A 22958-nucleotide genomic window follows, 5' to 3' on the forward strand; every position below is an offset into this window, starting at 1 on the left:
GGCAAGTATGGAGATAAAAAATTTCTTCTGACTTTATCTTTTAGTTAGTGTTCTGAAACATAACCTGACCTTATTTCAGCTAATAACTACTACTTATGTAGTAGGTTTCACAGACAACTAATTTTATGGATAACTAAATTCTTCCTTCAAAAGCATAAATACAGATTAGTCTTCCTGGAACCAGCCTATGAGATGGGGAGTTGGCATGACGAAAATTAACTAAAGAGTATTCTTGGGAAGTAACCTTGGGAAGTAGCAAGACAGCCCACCCTGGGAAGAGTGAGAAGCTGGATAGCAGTGCAGTCACACGTGAGGTCTCAGCTGACCCCAGAAACTCCAGGTGACTGGTCCTTCAGAATTGACTCAAACTGAGACAAAGGAGTCTAAGCCTTATTTTCTTCATAGGCTAATGACTTGCTGTGGGTTGTCCCTTGGGGAAGACTGTAGCCTTGCACAGGCAGTTCACTGTAGTGGGAATCACTTCCCAGTGAAGATTGTAGCAGTTGATGTTGATATTTCTATGCCTGAAATAGGTGCATTAGCCCTCAAAAAGAGATTTGTGTGGATCGCCACAAGATCCACTACAAAAACATAAAACATCAAAAGCCTTGTCATCTCTGTCATGTTCTCTGTGATTGTTTCTTCTTCTGAGCTCTAACATAGTGCCTGCCATTCACTGCTACTTTCCTTTCCATGTAAACTGTGATTGTAGAGCTATATCTTACATCTTTGAGTTTCCAGTGTCAAGGAGAGTACTGACCATAGGTAGAAGTGGGTCAATTAATATTTGATATTGATGACATTAATGGTGAGGTTATGTCAACCATATGGGTATTGAGGAGCCTGGAAATGAAGGTAGTAATGCATTATCCATTTTATTTACCAAATATATAATCATGAATGGAAACAAAGGGATGTGAGATAATTACTATAATTAGCAGAGTAGCTTAACATACATAAGTGCTCAGCATATTTTTGTAGAGCAGATGACTGAATGAATGAATAAAAGAACAATCAAGAACCACATTATTGAGTCTGATTCTGAGCAAAACTTAGCCTAACTTTGATGAAATCACAGTGGACTGTGGACTGTGGACTGAGAAGTCAGAATGATTGCTGAAAGATGGTGGCCTTAAATAGAGCATGAGAATTAGAGGAAGGTTGACACAGAACGTGGCAAAATTGGTAAGGGAATATTTTCAGGCATGAAAATACTAGACGTGAAGATAGACTTGGGTAATCACAGGGGTATGTGAAGACACTTGCTAGCTATGAAGTGTGTGTGTGGGGGGCGTGAATTGCAGGAAACAAAGACTCAATAGTGGAATTGGATAGATCGTGAAGGGCTAAAGAAACTGACAGTACTAAATCATAATGAAGTTGGGAGTGAAGATGGGGAAATGTATTATTTTAAGAAGTGCGGTTCTCAGAAAGAATTGGAGGGAACATTAATTAAAGGCAGAGACCAGATAGGAAGTGTAGCAGGATTTACATATGAATAATGAAAGCCTGAGCATAAAGATGGAGTTTAGTATTTAATCGGTAGGAAGAAAAAACAAGAAACAGCACACAGGTATTTCTTACTTTATTCCTTAAGTCCAAGCATGTTGATAAAAGGTCAAACAACAACAACCAAAACCTTCCAACTTATTACTTATTATCTTTAAAAAATGCCAGTATCCACAATTTCTATGATTCTAAAAACATTAAAACATACCTCTAGCAGCACAGTCAGAATGTCTGTTTGACTGAATTGATTAGGCTAGTTAACTCTTAACTCAATTACTTCAAACAATGAGTAAATTAGTATCTGTTCTCTGTTTAACACTTCTCAGTCTACTGTGGGTTTACATTTTAATTTAAAGTGGCCAGTCAAAAATAATTACTCAACTTAACCAAAACATTTAAACCAATTGTACAGCATATGTATGTATACAGTGTGTATCTATCTATCTACCTATCTATCTATCTATCCATCCAGTGTACACATACACACATACAAATCATTGTATATATATGAGTATGAAAATTTTGGCACTATTTTAGAAATGTAAAGCATATTAGACTGAATTCATCTTTGCTTTTTTTAAAAAATTATATTTAAATTGATGCATAATTTAATGGAAATGAAGTATTCTAGTCTACCTAAGCAGTGACTTTCCTGAATGAAGCCTTGACATGGAATGCCTCTCTACTTATTTAAATGTTCTTTGGTAAATATTGTGTCACTTTAAGCATACTATTCTTGGACATAGTTTGTTAGATTTACACCTAAATATTTATTTTTCTTTTAGCAACTGTCAATAGTATTGTGTTTTAGTCCATTTTGTGCTATAAAAACATACCCAAAGCTGGGCACTTTATAAACAATAAAAGTTTACTGTAAGGAGTATGATCTCAGTCTTTGGGGTGGATATATGCAGTCTTTGCTTAAAAACTCTCACGGTAGGAGTGGGACTCACCATTTTTCTTTCTTTCTTTTTTTTTTTTTTGAGACAGAGTCTCACTAAGTTGCCTAGGCCCTTGTTAAATTGCTGAGGCTGGTCTCAAGCTTGAGATCCTCCTGTTTCAAACTCCTCAGCCACTGAGATTAAGTCAGAATGGCAATTATCAAGAATTTGAGCCATATTAAGTGTTGGCAAGGATGTGGAGATAAAGGTACACTCACACATTGCTGGTAGGACAGCAAACTTGTGCAACCACTATGGAAAGCAGTATGGAGATTCCTTAGAAAACTTGAAATGGAACCACCTTTTGACCCAGCTATCCCACTACTCAGTCTATACCCAGATGTCTTAAAATAAGCATAACACAGTGACACTGCTACATTAATGTTTATAGCAACTCAATTCATAATAGCTAAACCATGAAAAAAATCTAGATGACCTTCAATAGATGACTGGATAGAAGAAACTGTGGTGTATATACACAATGGAATATTACTCAGCATTAAAGGAAAATAAAATTATGGAATTTGCAGGTAAATGGATGGCATGGAGAATATCATGCTAAGTGAAGTAAGCCAATCCCTCAAAAACAAAAGGGTGAATGTTCTCTCTGCTAAGTGGATGCTGACCCATAATCAGGGGTGGTGGTGGTGGTGGTGATAAGAATGGAGGAACTTTGGATTGAGCAAATGGGAGGCAGGGAGGAAAGGGGCATGGGGTAAGTAAAATGGTGGGATGTGATGGACATCATTACCATAGGTACATGTATCACTGGACAAATGGTGTGACTCTGCATCATGTACTACCAGAGAAGTGAAAAGTTGTGCTCTATTTGTATACAAGGAAATGAAATGCATTCTGCTGTCATGTATAAATAATTAGAAAAAAAATAAATAAATAATAAATAAATAATAAAAAATGTTTAAAAATACATTTAAAAAATAGAATAGAGGTTTGCTTCAGCTCAAAATTCTGAAGTCCAAGAACATTGTTCCAGCACTGACTTCTGTTGAGAATTTCCTGGTGAATAGCATCATATGGTGGAATCATATGTGAGAGAGGTCATATAGTGAGAGAAGAAATGAGAGCCTCGGGGTGGGGGTGCCAGTTTCACTATTTGATAACAATCTGCATTGTGGGAATTAATCCACTCTTGAGAGAACTAATCCACCCCACGAGACCAGCATTAGTCCCTTCATGAGGGTGGTCAAGACTCAATCACCTCCCACTAGGTCCTGCTTCTCAAAAGTCCACCAACTTTCAATATTGTACCTTGGGGACTGAGCTTCTGGCACATGAAACTTTGAGGAACACATCAAATCTAAAACACACACATTATCTTTCTGATTTCAGCATCCATATGTTTATTACTAACATAAACAAATGAAATTGAGTTTTCTATTTTTTCTTGTCACCTATAACCTTTCTGAATTTACTTATTGATTGTCTTTTTGAAGATTTCTTGAGATTTTCTACAAGGATAATCATGTTATTTGCAAATAAGGCCATTTTAATTTTTTCTTTCATGCTTTTGATTTCCTTTTCTGCCTTAATATACTGAGTAGAATTTCCAGTGCTGTGATGAGCAACATGGTGAAAGCAGGCACTCTTGCCTTGTTCCCAATGTTAAGGGGGAATTATTCTGTTGTTTTTTTTTTACCATTAAGAATGTTTGCTTCATTTTTTTTAATAGATGCCCATTGCAAGTTGAGGAAGTTCCTCTAGATTCCTGTTTTCCTGATAGTTATTACAAATGAGTGTTAGATTTTTTCAAATGCTTTTTCTTCATTAGTTGATATGACCATGCAGCTTTTTCCTTAGTTTGATAACATGTTAGATTACATTGATTGTCTTGTAAATTTTGGACCTTCCTTGCATCTCTGGAATAAACCCTATTTGATCATAGTACATAATTCTTTTATCCATTCATCATAATTCTGTAGTCATGAGAATGTTTGTCTGTAGTTTCCTTTATTTTATATTGCCTTTGCCTGGTTTTGTTATCAGAACAATACTAGCTTCATACAGTAAATCAAGAAGTGTTCAATCTTCTTATTTTCCAGAAGAGACTGCACATTTGGAGTCAATTATTCTTTTCTAGCCTTTTAAAAATATCTTGGATGCTTTTTGAAAATTTTTCTCTTATGGGTGATATGAACACTTAACATGAAATTTACCCTTTTAAAATTTTAAATGTATAATACTGTATTTTTTAATCACAAGAAAAAAATTTAAAGTAAATATTATGATTTATTCATTTTCCTTTAAGACTTTAGGTCTGTTGATTAGTAACTCCTCAATCTCCCATCTCCTGGCAACCACCATGCCACTCTTTGATTTTATAAATTTGACTATTTTAGATTATTATTCTCATAGAACTGGATCAGGAAGTAATTGCCCTCTGTGACTGGTTTAATTAACTTTTTTTTTGTAGGTTCAACCATGTAGTTGCAAATATTAGCCTTCCTTCCTTCCTTCCTTCCTTCACCGGAAATTGAACTCAGGGGCACTCAGCCACTGAGCCACTTCCTTAGCCCTATTTTTATTTTATTTAGAGACAGGGCCTCACCCAGTTGCTTAGAGCCTCACTTTTGCTGAGGCTGGCTTTGAATTTGCAATTCTCCCCTCTCAGCCTCCTGAGCCACTGGGATTACAGGTGAGTGCCACCATGCCTGGTTAGAGTTTCCTTTTTTTAAGGCTGAATGATTTTTCATTGCATTTTCTCTGCACTTTTGGGATTGCATATATGATTTCATTGCAAAGAATAATGTTACAAAGCTTTCCCCATGTTTTCTTCTAAGAATTTTAACAGTTTCTGGTCTTAGATTTAAGTCTTCAATTCACTTTGGACTTGTATTTGTGTATGATGTAGGATAATGACCCAATAAAATTTGCATGTGAATATCCCATTTTTCCAATACCATTTGTTAAAGTGACTATCCTTTTCCTACTTTGCATTGTTAGTACCCTGTTTGAAGATCAGTTAGCCAGATGTGTATCAATTTATTTCTTGATTCTTTATTTTTCCATTGTTTTGTATGATATGTTGGTGGTTATGCCATTACCATAGTGTTTTTTATGCTTTTTTAAAAAAGATTGGTGCATATTATTTATACAGAATTGTGGGTTTTACTGCGGTATATTTGTATATACATTAAAAATGCATACTGTTTTAATTACTGTGGCTTTGTAATACATTTTCAAATCAGTAATTGTGATGTCTTCAGCTTTGTTTCATGCTCAAAATCACTTGTTTATTGCAATCTTTTGGGTTCCATATGAATTTCAGATTGATTTTCTATTTCTGTAAAAAGTGCCATTGGGGATTTGACTGGTGGCACTGAATTTGTTTATTTCTTTGGAGGTATTGACATTTAAATGATATTAAGTCTTTTAGTATATGAACAGTAGTGTCTTTCCACTTGTGTGTCCCTTTAATTTTTTTCATCAGTGCTTTGTAGTTTTTAGTATGTAAGTCTTTTATCTTTTTGCTTAAATTTATTTTTGAGCATTTTATTCTTTTATTATTGAAAATGGGATTGTTTTTCTAACTTCATTTTCATGAAATTCATTGTTAATGTATAGAAATACAAGTGATATTTGTTGATGCTGAACTTGCATCTTGTAACTTCACTGAGTTTATTAGTATGTTTATTTATTTATTTAGACAGGTTTTGCTATGTTGCTGAGTTTTGTCTTGAACCTCTTACCTCAGTTCAGCCTGCCCAGTAGCAGGTGTGTGTCACAGCATCTAACTATAACAGGTATTTTTTTTTTTTTTACCATTCTAAAGAAAACACTTTATTCATATCCCACTTGAATCAAAGTGTGAAATATGATATATCAAGAACTATGTAATGTTTTGAACAACCTACAATAAAAATTAATTAAAAAAAAATAAAAAAAATTAAAAAAAAATAAAAATATTGATTAATTAAAAAAAAAAAAAAAAGAAAACACTTTATGACTTCAGTGACATATTATTCTTAAGAAGTCAAACACCTTTATATGCTTCCAAATACTGTGGACAATTTGTTTCTCAATACTGTACCAAGTGCCATTAAAGAGAACCCCATCCTCTGAACTGGCTTCCTAGTTATGGTGGGAAATGCTGTAAGGCAGGAGCTTGAGAATCACGTAGCCATTGGTGAACTCCTGTTGGCTTCTGTAGTTAAGTATCTGCAGGGTCACTCCAGTCAGTCACAGTTACTCAGCTGCTTTTTAATGTGCTCCATTCGTGAAGGGTCACCTCAGTCAGCCATAGTTATGAAGCTGCTTTTCAGTGTGCTCAATTCGTTTTCCTGGCTAACTTCTGTTTTCGATCCCCTAGGTTTAGAAGCAACCCAGGCACTTAGCACTTGAGTAGAACTCGATTCATTCTTCAATGGTGGAGGTTCCTTCCATTCTTTCACAGTTTTCTTCCCCAAGGAATTTTCTTCTTCTAAGGATGATATGTCCCAGTCATTGTCGTCCACATCTGCACACTTTAGTTCTTCTTGTAATCCTTCTTTTGCGATAAATGCCTCAGCCACATTAATCCCACCAACTGGCTTATTCACATTTTTTTTGCTGTGAAACCATCTTTTCAACTTTTTCAGTCAGTGTTTTAATGGTGGTTACTGTGGGCTTGGGAGAAATGTCAGAGTCCTCCATTTCGCTTCCCTCGGTTCAGTCAGTGTCACTTTTGATGCTGCTCTTTCCATAGCTAGTCTTGTTGCTTTTAGAGGACTGCACGGGAAGTAAGTCTGGGGACATGTATGCCTGGATGAGGTCATCCTCATCCAGCTCTTCCTCTGAACTGAAGGGAGGTGTCGTAACAGACAATGACTTTCTGGGAACAGGATCTTCTATGACATTTTTCTTATTTTTTTGGAACAGGAGCAGTTCTATCAGTATAAACAGGTCTTTGTCTAACCAATATTCTGTTTTGGGGAGGAAGCTGGACTGCTTTGGGTACTTCTCCAGTTGAAAGGGTTTCCATTTGAGAAATACTGGGCTTATCTGTAAAGAGTAATCCTCTCTCCTCAATTTTACAGCTGAGCTGATGTTCAAGGAATTCTCGAATTTCCTGAATGTTGGGCATTTGTCTTTCTCTCTCATGTCTTGCTGAATGCACGGTTTTCAGCACTCTATTCAAGTGCTCACTAGGAATACCACGGATATCGGCATTAATTCCCAGGGTTTCCAGTTTCTCCATCAAGCTCTGCTCCAAAACTGTTCTTATCTCCTTCGTGAGGGAGGGGTTGGTCTTCAAAGCTTTCTTTAAATGTGTCTTATTATTTAATTTCTGTTCATTTTCCCTTCCTTTTTCTTTTTCTGAAAGTTCTTCTATGGGTTCCAGTACATGTGAGGAGAATGCCTGTTCTACATGTGCCGTTGTTAGACTTGATTTAGCTTCTAAAGTCGGAGAGACGGAGGCATTCATGGGTACAGCTGGGGCAACTGGCTTGGATTCAAAAGTTTGCCAAGCTAAAGAATTACCTTTGGATTCACTGACACTGCTTAATGGTTTATTGGTAAACTCTTTAATCTGCTGCCTCTGAGTGATAATCAGTTCGTTTTGCTCCTGGAGTCTCTGGCCTAGTTCTTCTTTTCTTGTAGAAAACATTGCTTGTATTTAGATCATCTATCATGGAGGTTCGAAGTTTCTCTATATGTGACAGAAGCCGGCTCTTCTCTTTCTTGTGTTCCTGATGGAGAGCTTGAACTCGAGCTGTCCACTTGCTTTCCTGGTTATCGAGAAGCTGCATCACATTTTGGAAATCCTGGGGATGTGGAGAACGGTCTTCTTTAAACTCATGTGCATCTTTTAATGTGCCTATGTTGGACTTAATCTGCATATTGGACTTCTGGATTTCTGATAATTGATATTCTAATGCTGAATTCTTAGAAGTTAGTTCTTTAAACTCTTTCATAAACATCTCCTTGACTTTTTTCCATTTCTTCAACTAGTTTCTCTTTTTCTTCTGCTTTCCATCTATCAAATAACTTCAGAAAGTCTTCCTCTTTTGTTTTTTGCATTTCATATTCCTTAGAGAATCTGATTGCATGAACGTGCTGAGCAGTCTCTAACTGAGACTTGGTAAGCTGCAGCTGCTCCTTCAACATGTCCACCTCCTTCTGGAGCTTGTCTGTCTGGGCCTTTGTTTTATACTCAAGGTGAGAATCATCAGGGTGGCGGCGTTGAATGTGGCTTTGTAGATAAGCTTGGTTCATAAAGGCCTTCTCACAGAAATGGCACTGGTAATAGCTGACTTTGGCCTCGATCATCAGTTGCTGAGTAGAGATCATCTTCTTCCTGCGTTTACACTCCTCCTTGAGAAGCTTGATCTCCCCTGCCTGCTTGGTGAGCAGCTGCTTGCTGTGCTCACAGTCACCCAGGCTCTGGTGCAGCCTTTCCTCCAGGCTGTGCAACTGTGAGTTGAGGAACTCCTGTGAGTGCATCAGGTACTCGATGGTGAGCTGCGCCAGGCGGATGAGCTTCAGCAGCACCGGGTCCACCCCTGACTGGCAGTGTGGGCATTTCTCGTCCTCCAGTTTGCAGAAGGTTATGTTCATGATGTTCTCCTGCAGCGTTAACACGTCCACGGCCCCTGCTACCTTGTCCACGTCGATGGCACTCAGACGGCGCCAATCCACGCTCTCCAGTCGCAGCCTGAACTGGAAGAAGGGCAGGGGGCCTGATGCCGCACTGGGGGGCACACAGGCCATGGAGGCCGCGCCTGCTGCTGCAGAGGCAGAGACATCGGGCCCCTCGAGGCCGCTGGCCAGAGGGTAGAAGACGTGCTTCTGGAAGGGCATGCTTGCGAGCCAGTCCGCTGCCTAGACTTTAATCATAGGCGGGATTCGGCTTCGCCTACCAGCCCCAAGCCACTTCCGGGCCGCCACCGCCACACCCCTGGGAAGCCGGAGAAGACCAGGTCCCCTGCAGCAGCAGCGGCGGTGGCGGCGGCGGCCAAGGTCTGGGCGTCCAGGACGTTGCTATGGCAGCGCCCCGCTGGACCCAGAGCAAAGGGCGCGCCCAGCGCGCGGTCAGCGTGCGCCCAGCGCCCTTATAAACTTGTGTGGGGGTTGCATTATTTTCTGGAGAGACTAAAATATTTCTAGTAGCAACTTGTAGACTTCAGGCCTCTCATTTTAGGGGTCTTCTGGGGGCTGCCAGTGGTTACCACAGAGATCAAGGAGCTGAGGAAAAGCCAGACATTCTTCAATCCACCGGGGAGTCCCTGCTTGGACCAACCACCAGGAAAATTTTTTTCTTTCCTGGCAGGTCTGTGGACTGAGGGCTCCATCCACTGGGCTGCAGGATCAGCGGGAACAAGGGCTGTGGTCTCTCTTGCTCACTGATGCATCCCCAACACCTAGCGCAGGATCGGCATGGAGAGGGCCTTCAGAACTTGGACTCGTGAATAGAGAACTATGAATCAGGCGCTCAGTTAAGGAGATGTCAGCTCCTGGACTCATGTCCCTATTTTTTCTGCCATGTGTTAGAGGGATCAACCCTTGTTCTGGATCAAGGGCCTCGGGGCAGAACGTGGAAGCGGTCCACGCGCCGATGCTGTGGTCCTGGAGAGAAGGGGAGCAGGCCCGAGGCACCCATCTCTGTTCGCTGCCACCACTCCAATCTAGGGCATCTGCGGTTCGCCACCCTTGCCCCTTTGATCAAAGCTCCCAGCTGCGCGCTCCTGGGCGGGTACCGGGCGCTGCAGGCTGACGGAGAGTCTCAGGGGACCCAGATCCCAGGGGCTCTGCTGGCTCAGGCGGGGCTCGTGGAGGCCGAGGAGCAGGCAGGCGGATTCCTTCTTCCAGGGTGCAAGATGAAGCGTGTCTCCTCTGGGCAAGTTGTGGCGAGGCCGGTCGCCTGGTGCCGCTCAGGGCCTTCCAGACTCCAGGCCACTGGCGCCTCAGAATCCCCCACCCCCTTCCCGCCCCCAACCCCTCAGCGATCTCCTTCGGGCCTCTTCCTCCACTGCCCGGCTCCTCTCTATAACAGGTGTTTTTGAAATCGAGTTTTTAGGATTCTCTCCCGATATTATCACATTATCTGTAAACAAAGACAAGTTTTCTTCCTCCTTTCCAAGTTTGATACCTTTTATTTCTTTCTGTGCCAAATAACTCTCCCAGTACTATTTTTGACTCGGTGAGGAATTCTTACTCCTGATCTGGGGGGAAAAGTTTCAGTTTTTATCATCAAGTGTGATTTTAGCTGTGGACATGTAGGCTTTATTATGTAAAGAACTTTCCATTTGTTCCTACTTTTTGAGCATTTTTTACTATGAAAGAGAATTATATTTTATCAAAAGTATCTTCTGCAGCTATTGAGAAAAACGTGAGTTTTATCCTTTATCATATTAATGTGATAAGCCACACATTAATTGACTTTCATATGCTGAACCATCCTTGAATCCTAGGGCTACATCCCATTTGGTCAGGGTATAAGATCACTGAAATGTACTTCTAAATTACCATTTGGTGGTGTATATTGTTCATGGGGGTCTCTTATAATCCTTTGTATTTTTGTGGCAACAAAGTTATGTCTATTCCTTTATTCATGATCTTATTGATTGATTTTTTTTCTTAGTGTAGTAAAAATTTGTCAATTTTGTTTATCTTTTCAGAAAACCAGCTATTAATTTTTTGACTTTAAATTGCTTTTCTGTTATCTATTTTAATTTTTTCCTGTGATTTTTATTTCTATTATTCTGGTATGTTTAGATTTAGTTTGTTCTTCACTATTCTATTTCCTTGGCACATAAATCTAGTTTATTAAAGTTTTTCTTCTTTTTAATGTAGGCATTTTCCACAATAAACTACTCTCTTAGTCCTGCTTTTGCAGCATACCATGAGTATTGGTATATTGTAGTTTGTTTTTCTTTGTCTCAAAATATTTTCTAATCCCCCTGTTAGTTATTTACTCCATGATTACTCAAGAGTGTGTTGTTTAATCCCATGTATTTGTGAATTTTCTAGTTTTCTACTGTTTATTATTAGTTTTGTTTCACTGTGTTCAAAATAGATGCTTACTATGATTTCAAACTTCTTAAATTTGTTAATTTTTTGTGATTTATTCTGGAGAATTTTTACTGTGCACTTAAAAAGAATGTGTATTCCTCTGCTATTGGGTGAAATGTTGTGTATGCATCTCTGGTCCATTTGGCTTGTAATGTTAAAGTCTTTTGTTTTCTTATTAGTCTTCTTTCTAGATATTCCATCCATTATTGAAATTGGGATATTGAAATCTCCTACTATTATTATATTGCTATTTATTTTTCCTATCAGTTTTGTCGATGTTCAATTTACACATTTAGCAATCTGATGTTGGGCACACAAGCACACACACAATTTAAAAAAAAATTGTTTTTGTACTTCTGTGTCCCTTGGAACCATTTTTAACTCAAATTATATATTGTCTGTCTGATATAAATAAAGCCACTCCCTTTTAGGCTACCATTTGCATGGAATATCCTTTTCCATTGCTTAGCTTTCAGTTTACATGTGTAAAAAACTTCCATTTGTTCCTACTTTTTTGAACATTTTTAGAGTTTCTTGTAGGCAGCCTACAGTTTGGTCATTTAAAAACATCCATCTGGTATCTTTATGTCTTTTGGTTGAGGAATTTAATAAATTTATATTTAAGTTAATTATTGATGAGAGAGGATTTATTATTGCTGTGCTATTAGATGTTTTCTGTTAGTCTTGTAGTTCTTTTGTACATATTTTCCTCTCTTTATATCTTCATTCGGTTGTTGATGTTTTGATTCTTCTTTTGTGTAATCTCTATAGGCATTTTCCATGTGGTTGCAATAGGGATTACACAAAATATCTTGTATTAGTCTTTTTAAGCTAGTAATAACAAGTTTAATTGAATACAAAGATTCAAACTATTTTATAATTTTCTATATGTGCACCTTTAATGATGAGTTTTATACTATCTTATACTATAATAATAATAAATAATTTTGCTGTTTAGTATCAATTAATTTCAAAGAGAATAACTTCCTTTAGCATTTCTGGTAAGGCATATCTAATTGAACTCCCTCCCATAAATTTATTAGAATAGGCATGAAAGAAATCAGTTTTAGGGGAACCCCTGGAAAAGTCCGGAAGTATATAGTATATGTGTGTATATATATATATATATATATATATATATATATATATATATATATATATATATATATATATATCAACCCATTCTTTTCCCAGGGAGAAATTGGAAGGGATGTGTGTGTGTTTTGTATGCTTCATCTGGGCTGAGCATATATGATTACTAGCCCAAGTTGCAGTCTCTATTCTCCTTCAGGCAGCTGGATTTTGAGGACCTATCTGAGACCACAATAGGCAAAAAGATGTTAGTTCATTGGGTAGCTCCCACTGAAATTGGGGCATTGGACCTGCAGACCAATTCTTCTCTCATAGAAGCTGTGAGCTGGTGGGTCTCTTAGAAATTGTGTAGTGTTTGGCCAGGCATATGGATTCTGGTAAGAAGTTACCCAAATCTCCATAACTTTTGATGAATATGGTTTATTGTTTATGTGAAATGTAGAAGTTTTCAATTAGTTTCTGTATTTCTCACAAAGAGAATTTGTTCATGAATTGTTGTTGAATTGGTGTGTTCATTGAGGAAAGGAAGGTCCAGCTCTTTTCTGCTCCACTATTTGGCTTATATCACCATGTAATAGTTCTGTTTTAGACATTGGCAGAATTCATCAGTGAACAATGTGGGCCTAGAGAACAGGTCAGAAGGTATTTTTAAAATTGCAATTTCATTTTCATTAAAAATTTTAGAACTATTCAAATTATGTCTTTAATCATGGACAAATTGTACTAGATTTTATTTTGAGAAGAATTGGACTATTTTATCTAAATTGTCAAAACTGTGTGTGTAGAGTTGTTCATAGTATTCTAATATAATTTTTTTGATGATTTCAGAATCTGTAGTGATATACCATTTCATGCTTGATAATTTGTGCCTTTTTCCATTTTTTACCACTATTCCTAGAGTTGCTAATTTTATTGAAATTTTGTGAGAAACAACTCTTTGCTTCATTGGTTTGCTCTGTTGCTTTCCTGCTTATTTTTCTTATTTTTTTTCCTTTGCTTTATTTGGGTTAATTTTGCTCTTCTTTTTTTAGATTCTTGATGTATTGACTTAGATTATTGTTTGAGACTTAATTATGTTGAGTGCCATAAATTTTCCTTTTAGCACTGCTTTAGCTGCACCCACAAATTTAGATATATTGTATTTTCATTGTTATACAGATCAATGCATTTTTAATTTCCCTTGAGGCTTCCTATTTGACCCATGAATTGCTAGAAAGTGTGTTGTTTAGTTTCAGAGTGCTTGGAGATTTTCCTGTTATCTTTCTGTTGTAGATTTCTGCTTTGAGTACATTATTGTATGATAATACATTGTTCAATTTGTTGAAGTTTCTTTTATAGGTCAAGATGTGGTCTACGTTGATATATATAGTTGATGTTAATTTGTGTGTGTGTGTGTGTGTGTGTTAGTTGTTGATGGAAACAATACCTTTATTTTATTTATTTATATGTGGTGGTGAGTATCAAACCCAGGGCCTCACACATGCTAGGTGAGCGCTCTATGGCTGAGCCACAACCCCAGGCCTACAGTTGACTTTTGATAGCTACAGGGTATTGACTCCTGGACATGAATATCCAAATCCACTGACGCTCAAGTCTCCTAAGCAATATCACACAGTATTTTCATAAAACCTACATATATTCTCTTGCATACTTTAAATCATCTTTATATTTCTCATAATATCTAATGTAATTTGTGAATATCATATAAATAGTTGTTGTGGTATATTGTTTAAAAAAGTAATGACAAGAAACAACATATTCATCCTAACTACAGGTGCATTTTTTTCCTGAATATTTTCAATCTTCAGTTGGTTGAATCTGTGAATGCAAAATCCACAGATAAAGAGGGCTGACTGTGAGGACTTACATTTTTGTTTTCAATTTTACAATGTTGTGAAAGTGATACACATTCAGTACAAAAGATACTGTGCATTGTTATATTTTCCTAGGCTAACCCCAGATGGTACAATGCCCTTTTGGGATGCTAGGCTGCAACAATGAGCCACAGCTTCCCAGTCAGCCATGTAATCACTATTCTCAATTTACAGTTGCTTTATTGGGAGTAACCCCATCATAAATCAAGGAGCATCTCTGATCCATAAGCACTTGACACAATGTGTGTAATTGGGTGAATTGTTCAACAAATGTCTATTAGATTCTGTTGGTTGGTGTTGTTGAATCTTTCTTTATCCTTTCTGATCACTTATTGGCTTCTAACTAAGATCAAGTATGGTATGTCCTTGCTGACTTTCTGCCTAGTCCTTCAGTTGTTTCAGGTGGTATGTTAAACTATATTTGTGGATGTACATATTTCTCCTTTTGGTTTCACTGGGTTTTGCTTCACATATTCTGCATATGCATTTAGAACTTCTTTATCATTCTATAATGTCCATCAGTTTCTCTAATAATTTTCTTTGCTCTAAAGTCTACTTTATATGATATTAAGTAGCTACTTCTACTTTCCTTTGACTAATGTCTGTTTATCTTATTTTATCTTTTATTTCTACTTATCTATAACACTATGCTTACTTTGAGTTTCTTTAAGACAACATATAGTTTGAATGTGTTTTTAAATCTATTTTACCAGTCTCATTTAGGTGGTATATGTAGCTAATTTGCATTATATGAAATCCTTCATTTGTTAGTGGTTAAATTTATTTTATTTTTGTTTTGTTTGACTTTTCTTTTTTTCACTTTTCTCTTTTTTCTTGGCTTCCTGTGAGTTATTTGAAGATTTTTAAAAATAATACCATGTTGATTTATCCACTTTTTTTTAGAGTTTCTCTCTGTACAGATGTTTTTGATGGTTGTTTTGGTATTGCATTATATACACATAACTTGTTACAGTCTACTGTTTTTTTTATCATTTCAAGTACTTCTGGATTATAGATACTGCTTGACTTTTGATGGGTCCATGTCTCAGTAAGCCTATTGTGAATTGAAAATACCATAATTAAAAAGGTGTTTAAAACACCAAATATATTGAACACCATAGCTTAAGAATATAGAAAAATATAGAGTATTGATTGCCTATCTGTGTGGTTGGGTGGTTGACTGGGTGTTCTTACTCACTGTTACTACCTTTAAATTCCTTCTTCCTACATTTATAATAAAATTGTCTTAAGTATTTTTATATACTTAAACCCACATTAAGGAGTGTAATAATTTTTGTTTCAACTGTCAATGATCATTTAGAAAACTCAAAAGGACATGACACACATTTTTTTTCCCTCTAGATCTCCTATGTGTTTTTATTTCCACCTTGGGCCACTCTTTATTGAGGTTACTGTTTCAAATTTCTTTTCCAAATATGTAAGCCTTACTGTTTCTTCTGCTGCCAGCCATGACTTATGAGATATACTTATTTCAAAGCAAGTAATATCAGAGGTCTATTCCACTGATTCTGGAAGAAAATGAAATCTAATTATAATATTTTTATACAAACATAAGGATAATAAGATCCTGAAATGTGAAAGGAAGATGTGAAAAAGAGTATTCACAATAAGTTCAAAGAGTTTTAAGACACACGTTTGATATGTACACTGATCTGCAGTGAGATCTTGACATTGTCATGTAACATTAAGATTGCAAATAAGCAAAGACAGTATTTCCATCTTACACTAATTTTTACCAAAAGATAGTCCTGAATAGAAGCCAGCTGAACCTATGCCAGTCCCCAGGTATATGTACAAGGAATTGCACAGGCATGAACAAGCAAAACCACAGTAAATAACATGATTAAACTAGATAGATGCTTCAGGTGAGTGTGGCTTTTGTTTTGAATAGAAAACTACATTTTCATGAATGTACCTTCATATCTTATATTTGTCTGAATTTACTTTCTCCAAATATGATATCCATTGTTTTTTTCCTAAATTACTTCTTATCTCTATTGCCTGTTTTGCTGTGAATCTCAATATAAATCATAAATCTTATTGTTTTAAAGTACTCTGGTTTTATATAGTAGGACAAATGAAAAGGTGACTCAGAATGTATACAATCACTAGATTGTAGAGTTTGATTAAAAAATCTCTGGGGGTTCTTCTCTGGCCTTTGATGTGGTGGAACTTGTCTCTTTGGAAGTGCTTTTTACATTTTATCTTGATTTATTGACTTTCTTTTTTCTCAGGAGAATGTGAGTTCCTGGAAGGTGAAGATCAGTAACTTAAAAGCTTGTTAGCTCAACAAATTTGTGATTAGAAAGGATGGTTTTTATTGAAAAGCTTTTTACTTTTTATAAATGTTATAGGTACGTTCCTTATAGATAAATATTTTAATCAATTAAAAGGTAATTTTAGAAGAAACAAGCCTGTGATAGCTTGTGGCAGAAATATTGCTTTGTTATCATTTGTAAAACAGAAAGAAACTTTAACATTTATCCAATTACTAACTGACTTGTATTTGACACCTACTTTGGGTTCTGCAGTCTACTGGTCACTGTGAGAATAGGAAAATAATATAAAGGGTAATAATTTCCTCTTAGGGATCTATAGTATATCTTGGAGGATAGGAGCAACATGAAGAAACAATTCAAATGAACCTAAGCTTATGTATAATGGTGGACTAGACAGGGTGGTATAGAGTATGTGTAGCAGAGGTTCAAAGTTGGGATAGATCACCTAGGGCTCAGGGAAGGATTTATGTAACAGGTAAAACTTGAGTATATGGGGTACAACTTGGGTGGATGGAAGGAAAGCAGCAGTAGTTTTGGGGAAATAAGAAATTTCTTAAAAAGGAGGATTTGAATTTATGAAATACATTTTTAAATGACAGGAAAAAAGATGAGTTATTGGGAACCATTGAATATTTGAAGATCTGTGCCTCCTCACTACTACATGGTGATTACAGAGAAGATATCTCAGAGGGATGATGAGCAAAATAGTAATGGAAGAGAATTTTGGAGGAGTGGTGGTCTGGGTAATGCCTGTCCATGTTAGATGAGCCATCTTCCAACCCATTAATTAGTAGAAATGTAATAATAAAAGACAAGAGCTTATAAATATGGTGGGATAATCTGACACTGCTGGGAGAAAGAGCAATAGGAAGATCCACCTTAGGCCTGTATTTCTAACTTTAAGGGTACTCAAAGTGACTTGAGGGCAATGGCCTAAATGTTTTTAGAATTCATTAAGAAAAGAACTTCTGGATAAGGAGTTTTTTCCCCAACCATTGTTGAATACATGGACCCAAGCATGGCTAAATATCTTTAAATTAGAAAGATTATTCCCATGTGTAAATTTAATACATAAGTGTTTAATTATGTAAGTCTTGTATTTTGGGTATTTGTTTTGAATATGATTTATGCAATGTTGGCTCGCAGAAAGTTGGCATGTGTATACATATTGAAAGTTTAGAATTTTTATCAACATAAATTGTATATGAGATGTACATTTTATACAATAAGGAGAAATTAATGTTCATTTTACATACCTCGTAGTACAATCACTCTTTTTAACATATTTAAAGGGGGAAATCCATTTCCATGTTGTAGGTCTCAGGGAAAAGTAGAAAGAAGCATCCAAAAACATAATTCTCTATGTTTCCCTAGAAAATTTTCTCTCTGCTCTATATATGCCTTAAGTTTTATAATTAAATGCATGCCTGGACCAATGTCTTCTGAATTTTAAAGGTTATGTATAGGGAATGTCAAAACAACCATTTAAAACACATTGGTAGAGTGAAGCATTGGCTAAGACGATTTCCAAAGTTACCACCAAACTCAATATTATCTAATTCTATGAATGAGAATCATTCTGTCTGAATGGTTTGGTTCACACTCTGCCTAACAACCGGGTTGACTGGCTTTCTTGACTAGGGTCCCCAGTTCTTTGGGTATGTAATCACAATCCCACAGGAAGCAATAATCACAAGCTCTGGTAATCATGGCAGCAGAGCAATAGAAGAGGCATCTGTCCCACTGCTATTTATCTGTGCAGCACATGTTTGCATAAAAAGTTTGTAAAATACTCTATACTTGGAACTTGTTTTGTCTGTAACTTTTGGGGAACAAGAGAACTATTATCGCCAAGTTTAGAACAGTCTTTAATTTTATGGCTTCTTTGATTTGTATCCAAATTTGTGTCAGCTGGATCTCACTTTGGTGGTGTTGGCAACACATGAATTTCTGGTTTTGAGACAGACTAATTAGAAGGTGCATAGTCATCAAATTGCTAACCACACATGTTAGGGAGCTAAGTGTAAATAAATCAAAATCATATGAACTGAATTTAATAAAAATACACATGAATTTAAAAATTAATGGAAAAAAATTGGTGCCAAAATAACCTGTTTCTTTTATTAAAACCTCAAATTCTTAAAACATTATTTACTGAACTTAAAAACTGTAGTTGGGCTTGTCATTTCATATTTGAAAGAAAAGAAGCTCAAGATGACAAAGCTTTGGGCAGAAAAGAATTGTAAAAGAAAAACAAAAGACAGAATTCTTTTTGAGAAGACGAGGCCTTTCTTAGATTATGGAAATCATCTCTATTACTTGAAGTTATAGAGTTTGCACCTATAATCAGAGGATGTAGTCTGAGGGCCCCAAAGGGCCATGGAGGTAGTTCATTCACAGCTGCATATCCTGGGCTTAAATTCCAACCATGTGACTGGCAGCGTGTGCTTGGGCCTCTCTGTGGCTAAGTTCTGCAGCACATTTCACATATAATGGACTATTTGAAAGAGTTGGAATTTCTGGAGTTTCTACCAATTGTTTGTTACATCTCAAGACTAATCAAAACTGTTTAAATTCATTTATTCTCAAAACTGTTTGTTTTAGTATGTATGTATATATTGCAAGAGCAGAAACTCATAAATATGACCTTAAGAAACAAGGAACTTATTATAAGGATCCATATGGAATGGAACCAAAGGAGAAAAGTTAGCAGGAACAGAACTGACTCTCCAGACACTTTTTTCTCCCCATACTTTTTTTTTCTTTTTTAAAAATTTTTATTTAAATATGACAGTGGAATGCATTACAATTCTTATTATACATATAGAGCAGAATTTTTCATATCTCTGGATACAAAGTATATTCATACCAATTCGTGTCTTCATGCATTTACTTTGGGTAATAATGATAATCACATTCAACTATCATTTCTAACTCCATGCACACTCCCTTCCCCTCCAACACCTCTGCCCTATCTAGAATTTCTCCAGACACTTTCTCCCTCACTTTCTTAGCACCTTGGCTGCCCCTCTGAAGTTAGCTATTTTCTTCTTTCTGCAGCTGAATATTCTCTACTTATAAAGAGTCTTGTTTCTTCATTCTTTTAGTTTACACATGGTCTCTGTTTGCCATGGACACACTGCTGGCTTTTTTTTAAACTTTGGCTTCTATTACTAACTGGTTCAGTGTTTCAGTGTTTTCCAGTCGAAGTCCCCATTTAAGGAGAATCGGGGCCAGCTTACCTTTTTACTCCAGGTGCAGATAAGTGGCTGGCTTAAGGGTTGACTGTCAACGACTATTCCAGACACCTGTAATTGGAATTCTATGTTATATAAAGCACAGACACTGCATGGGTATCTAGGATGCAGGACTCAGTTGGAGGCCATGTTTCTTTCAAGTGGAGCAGGTAGGTCATACCCACTACTTGCTCCTCAAATTCTTTGAGCAGTATGTTTATATACCTTCCTAACTTTTTATCCCTCAGTTCAAAAACTTGTAGGTTTTTCAGTTGTTATTCAAACATGATTTTGAGGATCTATACCACTCCACCTCTCTTCTGTGCATGATTTAGTTGATTTACTTTTCTCACAAGGGAATGGCTGGAAGTTCAAAATCATTCCAAGTTGATCTGACCAGTAAGTTTTAGGATAGGAATGACATCCTAGTATCCCTACCCCCAGATTCAACCAAATTTTTTTTCTGATAAAATCATGTCTATATCTTGTTGACTCATGGAATTTTCTCTTGACTAAAATGTCTGAGTCATTTTTTTTTTCGTACATGCTACCATGACAGTGTTCTTCCCATCTTGTGAACAATTGGCTCTTTGTACTGAAGTTCAATTACACCTTTCATTTATGTTGCTTGAATTAAATTTTTTTATTGGTTGATCACAACATTAAAATGATCTTAACATATCATATATCATACCTTTGATTCAAATGGGGTATGAATTGTTATTTTTACTATGTGTACAAATTGCAGGATCACATTGGTTATACTTCCACGTTTATACATACTGCCATACCAGTGTCTGTTATATTCTACTGACTTTCCTAAAAGAAAATTGTGGTTTTTGTAAATAAACAAATTATGCTTTCTGACCTTTGGAGGCTTATATTCTTTTAGATCATAGCTGGCATATAAAAGGTCCTTAATGAATAAATTTTAATAACTAAATATGGGAGACCCATTTGGTTAGGGTTTGTCTTGTAAGCTCTTGTCAAATCTTTTCAGATTGATATTGGTCTGTTATCCAATGCTTTCACTCTCAACCTTGGGGAATAATCACGTGATCATTTGATCATCTGATCCTCAAATTCAAATTTTTGGCTCTTTTACTTGGCTCTGCTTTGTGGCATAGAGAACTTACCCCTATGTTTCCAGGTTTTACTACTAATTGGCTTCTCGCTAGACTTGTATAATAGAGATGGTTTAGGAGGCTGAAGGAGAGAAGGCATGAATCTAGGATGTCTTTCCTCATATTTCCTGCTTTGAGCATTATCTCCAAGGCAGAAAGTGCTGCTTTTTAGGACAGTACTTCAGTCCACAGGGTCGACTCCTGATGGTCTTGGATCCCAGCCTCTGGTAAAGCCATCTCCTCTGTTTCTTATTTGAGACCTAAAGGTAGTGATAGCTTTCTGAGTCTTGCTAATTTGGGGGTTGCCTCATTGACTCCTACCAGGCCTTTTAATTCTTCTTATGCTTTTGTAACCAGTTGCCCATTTTGAATTCCCTTCAGTGAATAATTTGGAGGAGACTTCATTTTCCTAGTTGCATCTGGACTGATAAATACAGGAAGCTGCTAATCATAACTAAGGAAAATTTATGTTCTCACATTCTCTCTTTCTCATCTTTATATAATAAGAACACAGGAAGATTTATTTAGCAGATCAATGAAAGTGATATAATGGGGGCAGTGATTAAGAGCATGGGCTTTGGAGCCATTTTACCTGGGTTTAAATCTCAGATCCATCAATTAGTTGCTAGATATGCTGCCTTAAGCAATGTATTCACATTTTCTTTATCTCAATTTTTTCTTCTGCAAGATGTTTTCTAAAGTGCTTTAGAGTATTTTGAAACAAACAATTTCTTTATTTGAAATACTTGAGTTTTGAAATCTATAATTTTGGTGATTTTAGAAAGACAATATGGGACATTCATTTTATATTTACTATATAAAGTTACTGTATACCATGTCATAAGCCACATACAGTTAATTAATACTTGTGTAATATACTATATATAACATTAATATCCCAAAGGAATTTGTGACACTAATCACTAATCGAAATTAACACTTTCTGCAGCTAAAAATCAGATCAGGTTTTGTTGCTGAATGAGTTTGGATAAATTTTGCTCTTTATTCTTTTTTTTTTTTTTTGCTCTCTATTCAGTTACAAAAAATATGATTTATGAAAGTTTTCCTTATGTACATCAAACAAACCTTTTTCACCTTCAAGAATCAAATAGACTATAATACAATAATACTGGGTGACTTTAACACACCTCTCTTACTACTGGGTAGATCTTCCAAACGAAAACTAAAATTTTTGTATTTTAGAATTCTGACTAAAGGACTTTGAACCTGAAATGCAAAATATTTAGGTCTATGCCTGCTACATAGTTAACACTAGGTAAGTGTTACTGAAAACATCCTACAGTTTGGCCCTACTCATCATTCTCCAACTACTTTATACAAATAAAATAAAAGTCCATTCAAGTGGAGAGACCCCAGGTCTTCTCCAGATTTAATAGCTCTAAAATCATTATACAAACCAAACTTCAATTTTTAAAGTCCAGAAGTGCCCTGTATTTTGGTGCTAATTATCTCAACCCAATAGAAAATATCAATAAACATGGGAATTTAGAAAATCATTCACTGAATAGGTAGAAATCTAGTTCTATTTTGCTAGACAGAAACATCCAATTGTTGAATGATATTAAACAAAACAGCAAAAATATTAGAGAAATATTGGTATGCGTTTTTATTTCATCTTGTGTTTAAATCACACTATGACAATGACTTATAACCTAGAAAATCTGTAGTCTTCTGTGTGCTGGCTGACTTCTCAGCCAAACCAATCAGTCTTATCTAATGATTCTAAAGATCAGCTACTCTGTGAGTTTCTTCAGCTTTGATTGATTCAATAGGCTACATTTGTCTTGGAAATTTAAGTTCTAGTGTAGAAACGGAATTGATATTTTTGTTATTAAACTTTAAGATTATATAT

The 22958-nt window shown here is 36.3% G+C and overlaps 1 protein-coding gene across 1 annotated transcript; it reads right to left on the bottom strand.

The window, feature by feature from the left end:
* Positions 1 to 6697: 6697 nt before the first annotated feature.
* On the bottom strand, positions 6698 to 9248 carry LOC143387274 (cilium assembly protein DZIP1-like). Its single transcript, XM_076841811.2, is given in 5 exon segments — positions 6698 to 7012; positions 7014 to 7310; positions 7312 to 8038; positions 8040 to 8380; positions 8382 to 9248. Coding segments are annotated over 5 exon segments (2547 nt in total).
* Positions 9249 to 22958: the final 13710 nt, after the last annotated feature.

The sequence above is a fragment of the Callospermophilus lateralis genome, unplaced genomic scaffold (genome assembly GCF_048772815.1).
Source record: "Callospermophilus lateralis isolate mCalLat2 unplaced genomic scaffold, mCalLat2.hap1 Scaffold_323, whole genome shotgun sequence".
Taxonomy (NCBI): domain Eukaryota; kingdom Metazoa; phylum Chordata; class Mammalia; order Rodentia; family Sciuridae; genus Callospermophilus; species Callospermophilus lateralis.